Source organism: Cucumis sativus, chromosome 3 (genome assembly GCF_000004075.3).
Source record: "Cucumis sativus cultivar 9930 chromosome 3, Cucumber_9930_V3, whole genome shotgun sequence".
NCBI lineage: Eukaryota > Viridiplantae > Streptophyta > Magnoliopsida > Cucurbitales > Cucurbitaceae > Cucumis > Cucumis sativus.
This window is the reverse complement of record NC_026657.2, coordinates 30,045,554-30,052,342: the sequence shown is the minus strand read 5'-3', so window position 1 is coordinate 30,052,342 and position 6,789 is coordinate 30,045,554. Positions and strand designations below refer to the sequence as shown.

At 40.0% G+C, this 6,789-nt stretch overlaps 1 protein-coding gene across 1 annotated transcript; it reads left to right on the top strand.

Annotated features, from left to right (window-relative positions):
- The first annotated feature begins 218 nt into the window (after window positions 1-218).
- LOC101220974 (ABC transporter B family member 1) lies at window positions 219-6,507 on the top strand. The gene is given in 10 exon segments (XM_031881795.1): window positions 219-879; window positions 974-1,028; window positions 1,106-1,281; window positions 1,400-1,600; window positions 1,691-1,950; window positions 2,030-2,346; window positions 2,496-2,719; window positions 3,912-4,285; window positions 4,365-4,783; window positions 4,786-6,507. Coding segments are annotated over 10 exon segments (4,083 nt in total). The 5' UTR covers window positions 219-402; the 3' UTR covers window positions 6,366-6,507.
- Window positions 6,508-6,789: the final 282 nt, after the last annotated feature.

The window sequence follows — 6,789 nt, the reverse complement described above, 5'->3', positions numbered from 1 at the left end:
AGTAAATAAGGATTAAAAGAAAAACAATGTAAAAAAGAAAGGCCTAAATAAGGGAGAGTGAGCAGTAAGTTTGAATAAAAATAATTTACCGTTTTCCAAAAGAGAAGTCTGTAGCCACGTGATTAAAAAGTAACTGCTTCACGCCAAGTAAGTAAGGTATAAAGTTAAGCGAAGCCCATAAATTTACTGCGAAATTGACTCCAACACTTCTCAGCAACATTCTCTTCTCTTTTTCCTTTCTTTGTTAGTAGTGAGTAGTAGTGAGTAGTGAATAGTGAATAGTGAATAGCGAGTAGTAAAACATGATCTCAACCCAAACCAAGCCACCCGGATACAGTGATTGAGCAAAAGCAAAAATATAAGGTAAAGAAAAATTGTTCATAAAGCGAGGAATTTCCCTCAATGTCACAATATTCTCAAGAGATAAAGACGACTGAGCAGTGGAAATGGTCCGAAATGCAAGGCCTTGAGCTCCTCTCTTCTCATCCTCTTCCTCCTCCTGACCCATTTATAACCAACAATCCAACACCCGAGAACACTGACCCTGAACACCTCAGACCCACACAAGAGCCTCAAGACGGAGTTGGCAGGGCTAAATACAGAGAAATGGAGTCTACCACTGATTCCAAGAAGGAAAACGGCGGCGGCGGCGGCGGCAGCACTAGTGGGGAGAAGCCTGAGGCTGTTACCGCCATTGGGTTTGGGGAGCTTTTCAGATTCGCTGATGGGTTGGATTACGTTTTGATGGCAATTGGGTCCGTTGGAGCTCTTGTCCACGGTTGTTCTTTGCCTCTCTTTCTTCGATTCTTCGCTGATCTTGTTAACTCTTTTGGGTCTTATGCCAATGATGTTGATAAAATGATGCAGGAGGTTTTGAAGGTAAAGTAGAAACTATAACTTACAAACACAACGGAAGTGTTTATGTTGATTGATGACAATCTCTAATTAATAACTGAAACCGTTTTATTTTCAGTACGCATTCTACTTTCTCGTGGTTGGAGCTGCGATATGGGCGTCATCTTGGGCAGGTACTTAGAGTTTCCATTAGGCTTCTTCTGGGTTTATCATTACATTCATATGTCAATTTAACTGAAACTGGTTGCAGAGATTTCGTGTTGGATGTGGACCGGCGAGAGGCAGTCCACAAAGATGAGGATCAAGTACCTAGAAGCAGCACTGGACCAGGATATTCAGTATTTTGATACAGAGGTGCGAACATCTGACGTCGTTTTCGCCATCAACACTGATGCAGTGATGGTCCAAGACGCCATTAGTGAGAAGGTGAGAAACTAAAGAAAAGAAAAGAAAAAAAAAAACCCAACTCCATTTTCAGTTATCTCTCTGTTTTGAAACCCTCTTCTACTCGCCCAATGGAAGTAACTATGAACGGAATTTGCAGCTGGGCAATTTCATCCACTATATGGCAACTTTTGTGTCCGGATTCGTTGTGGGTTTCACTGCCGTGTGGCAATTGGCGTTGGTAACTCTTGCGGTGGTTCCTTTGATTGCCGTAATCGGCGGCATCTACACCACCACAATAGCCAAGCTCTCTGCCAAGACCCAGGAAGCTCTTTCAGAAGCCGGGAATATTGTCGAACAGGTAAGAGGAATTCTTTCCAAAACTTGATCTTCTAAAGATTTTGGCACCTTCTCTCATCTGGGTACTGTCAATTCTTGACGTAACATGCAGACAATAGTTCAAATTCGAGTTGTTTTTGCATTCGTGGGCGAATCAAGAGCATTACAGAGATACTCCGCCGCATTGAAGATTTCTCAGAAGATAGGTTTCAAGAGTGGATTCTCCAAGGGTATGGGATTGGGCGCTACTTACTTTGTTGTTTTCTGCTGTTACGCACTTCTGCTCTGGTACGGAGGTTATCTTGTCAGACACCACGCCACCAATGGTGGACTGGCCATAGCCACTATGTTTGCAGTAATGATTGGTGGACTGTAAGTAGCCCACTATCATCTCCGAATTTCATCTTCAAACCTCCAAATTTTTGACTGATGGATCGCTTTTGCTTGACAGGGCACTGGGGCAATCTGCCCCCAGCATGAGCTCATTCGCTAAGGCTAAAGTTGCAGCTGCCAAAATCTACCGTATAATTGACCATAAGCCCACTCTAAACCGCAACAACGAATCTGGTTTGGAATTAGAATCAGTTTCAGGACTGGTCGAGCTGAAAAATGTTGATTTCGCATACCCATCAAGGCCAGATGTAAGAATCCTCAACAATTTCTCCCTAACTGTCCCTGCTGGAAAAACAATAGCTCTGGTCGGAAGCAGCGGCTCCGGCAAGAGCACGGTTGTTTCCCTAATTGAAAGATTCTATGACCCCATTTCAGGTAAATCCCCTGATCTGTGCAACTTTTAAAGTAATTAATACATTGCTTTTGGTTTTGGTTTTCACTTTTCAGTCTTATTCTTGAAATTTAAGTTTTTGCACTTGGTTTCTGAGTTTACAAGAAAAGCTCCTTCTTGACTGAATGTGCAGGAGAAGTTCTACTAGACGGACGTGACATAAAAACTTTGAAGCTGAGATGGTTAAGACAGCAGATAGGATTGGTGAGCCAAGAGCCTGCTCTTTTTGCTACCACCATCAAGGAGAATATTCTATTAGGCAGACCTGAAGCAGACCAACTTGAGGTGGAGGAAGCTGCTCGAGTCGCCAATGCTCATTCATTCATTATCAAACTTCCTGAAGGCTATGACACCCAGGTTAGATATGATCTCAAAACTAATTTATTAAAATATAATACTTTTAGTCACCCTACCCCCTCCAATGGCTTGAAAGTTGAAAGGTAAAACTAAACTTCAACATTTTCCACTGATAAATGTTATTGTTAATGCTGTTTGGTGGTTATCCTGTCAGAGTAGTTTGAAGGCCACAGTTATTAAAGAATGTACAAAGGCAATATCTTAATGTTTGAAGCAAAAGAAACCCGTTTTGATTTTTCTTAAGGTTAAAAGGTTTTTTTTTTTATATTAATCTAACTAAGATACATATGTGATGATTTACTTATGCTCTTTCTTATACCATTTGCTTCTCCTATTTTGAATAGCAAAGGGAATATTTTATTGCTTTTAACAAGGTTAAACCGACTTTTTTCCCCCTTCTCTTTTTATGTGCAAGTGAGAAGAAATGTTTTGGTCCTACAAACAATGGAAACAGGATAACATGCCTTGGTCAACAATGCATGTGCAGAAATAAATAGGTTTTTAACTTGTCTACTCTGACAAATCAAAACCACATAAACTAAGTGGAGGGACATATCAAGCATATGGTTATGGAGATTGAATAGAAAATAGTCAATGCTGACATCTATGTACAAAGAATATAAAATTATTTACACCTTTATATATTTTGTTTCTATTATTAGGCTTCAACATTATAAGGAAAAGATGCCATTGACATTAGAATGCTAAAGTAGAAAAAACGATGACATGAAGATGATAGATTTTGAAGATAATAATGTACGTTAATTATTTCCTGAGCCAGAAAACTTGACTTGAGTATTATATTAAAATTCTGAAAAGAAAAAGAAAAACAGAATATTTAAATCAAATTTGGGACATCAAGATAACAAAGAGAACTTCATCAATTTTGAACTTACTGATTATTTGTTTTCTGAGGAGGCTTCCACAAGTTCTTGACATGATTCTATATGTCTGTGCTTTACATATACCACATTATAAAAAATAGCTAAAACATTACTATTTGCTCTCCTTTTGATAGAATAACTACAATGAATATGATTCCTGAGTAGGAAGAAAAACCACTTTCAAATATTGTTACTTGTCTAAGATACTACGACTTTGAAATCCTAATCTAGTTATTATATGTAATGAATCATTATGAATATGAATTCTGAGGTTTTAAACTTTTAAGTAGAAAGTTAATCTTTTGTAGGTAGGAGAAAGAGGACTGCAGCTTTCTGGAGGGCAGAAGCAGAGGATCGCAATAGCAAGGGCAATGCTTAAAAACCCCGCGATTCTACTCTTAGATGAAGCTACTAGTGCATTGGACTCTGAGTCGGAAAAGCTTGTACAGGAAGCTCTTGATCGTTTTATGATAGGGCGGACCACCCTTGTCATTGCCCATCGACTCTCTACCATTCGGAAGGCTGACCTTGTGGCTGTACTCCAACAAGGAAGTGTTTCTGAAATTGGAACACATGATGAGCTATTTGCTAAAGGAGAGAATGGTGTATATGCCAAGCTTATCCGGATGCAGGAGATGGCACATGAAACTGCTCTCAGTAATGCCAGAAAAAGTAGTGCAAGGTAGCTAAAAAAATGTATTCTTTTTCATTTTTAATTTTCTTTCACTAACTTAACTGACTAACATGAACTATGATTTCAGGCCTTCAAGTGCCAGGAACTCAGTGAGCTCCCCAATCATTGCACGGAATTCTTCCTATGGACGATCACCATATTCACGTCGATTATCTGACTTCTCCACATCTGATTTTAGTCTTTCTCTCGATGCTTCACTTCCCAATTACAGGCTTGAAAAACTGGCCTTTAAGGAGCAAGCCAGTTCCTTTTGGCGTCTCGTGAAAATGAATTCACCCGAATGGCTTTATGCACTACTTGGTTCTATAGGCTCTGTTGTTTGTGGGTTTTTAAGCGCCTTCTTTGCATACGTTCTAAGTGCTGTTCTCAGTGTCTATTACAACCCAGACCATGCTTTCATGAGCAGAGAAATTATTAAGTACTGCTACTTGTTAATCGGACTTTCGTCGGCTGCTCTTCTCTTCAATACAATACAGCATTTCTTCTGGATATTGTAGGAGAGAACCTCACCAAACGTGTAAGAGAGAAGATGCTGACAGCAATACTGAAAAATGAAATGGCATGGTTTGATCAGGAAGAAAATGAGAGTGCAAAGATTGCTGCAAGGCTGGCCTTGGATGCTAACAACGTCAGATCAGCCATTGGAGACAGGATTTCAGTGATTGTACAGAACACATCACTCATGCTAGTTGCTTGCACCGCTGGGTTTGTTTTGCAGTGGCGCCTGTCTCTTGTCCTTGTAGCTGTCTTCCCCGTGGTTGTTGCTGCCACTGTTCTACAGAAAATGTTCATGACTGGTTTCTCAGGAGACCTTGAGGCCAACCATGCCAAGGCCACACAGCTAGCAGGGGAGGCAATAGCCAATGTAAGGACAGTTGCGGCATTCAACTCGGAAGAGAAGATTGTCAGACTTTTTTCAACCAACCTCGAAATCCCACTACGTCGCTGCTTTTGGAAGGGACAGATTGCTGGTAGTGGGTTTGGTGTTGCTCAGTTTTCTCTTTATGCTTCCTATGCTCTTGGTCTTTGGTATGCCTCATGGCTTGTGAAGCATGGGCTCTCTGATTTTTCGAAGGCAATTCGTGTTTTCATGGTCCTTATGGTTTCTGCAAATGGTGCAGCCGAAACACTCACTCTAGCTCCTGACTTTATCAAGGGTGGTCGAGCCATGCGTTCCGTATTTGCACTTCTTGACCGTAAAACTGAAATTGAACCTGATGAACCGGACGCCACCCCAGTACCAGATAAACTTCGTGGAGAAGTTGAATTAAAACATGTTGACTTTTCCTACCCAACCCGTCCTGATATCCCTGTCTTTAAAGACCTTAATTTGCGTGCCCGAGCAGGTAAGACTCTTGCTCTTGTTGGCCCTAGCGGGTGTGGCAAGAGCTCTGTTATTGCCCTAGTCCAAAGATTCTATGAGCCGACATCAGGACGAGTTATGATTGATGGAAAGGATATTCGCAAGTTCAATCTCAAGTCCCTGAGAAAGCACATTGCAATGGTCCCTCAAGAGCCATGCTTGTTTGCTGCTTCCATATATGATAATATAGCTTATGGCCATGAATCGGCAACTGAAACCGAGATCATTGAAGCCGCTACTTTGGCAAATGCCCATAAGTTCATATCTGGGTTGCCAGAAGGATATAAAACCTTCGTTGGAGAGAGAGGAGTTCAACTATCAGGTGGACAGAAACAAAGAATTGCAATTGCCCGTGCATTGATCAGGAAGGCAGAGCTTATGCTATTAGACGAGGCAACAAGTGCACTCGATGCTGAGTCAGAGCGATCAGTTCAGGAGGCGCTCGACCGAGCTTGTTCAGGAAAAACAACAATCGTAGTTGCCCATCGACTATCAACTATCCGGAATGCTCATGTCATTGCAGTAATTGATGATGGCAAAGTTTCAGAACAGGGATCACACTCACATTTGTTGAAAAATTACCCTGATGGGTGTTATGCCAGGATGATTCAATTACAAAGATTCACACACAGCCAAGTCATTGGTATGACATCTGGTTCAACTTCCTCAGCTAGAACTAGAGAGGATGAGGTGAGAGATAGTTAGGAAATGGAACCTTTGTAGTTATAAAAGAAAAAAAGAAGAAAAAAAAAAAAAACACACAAAAGCCCTTATACCCTTTATTAATTCTTTTGGGTTTTGTGCATTTTCTATCCATGAAGTATATTAAGTGTATTGTCTTCACCTTCTTCTCTCTTTTTGTTTTTTTTTTTTTTAGAGAGAAAAAAATTAGTCTTAAATATATCAAATTTTACTTTTTATCCTTATAATTTTCTCAATTTGTACTATACGTTTAGATCATTGGAGATTTTTATATTTTACCTTTTGATGAGCTTTTGTTTGAAAAATCTTTTTTAAAAATACTCACATATAATGTATTGTGATTTGTGAGTTTTGGCATTTTATTGAAATCTAAATTTGTCAAAACATCAATATATGAAATTACGGAATTTAAATACTTTTTTTTTAA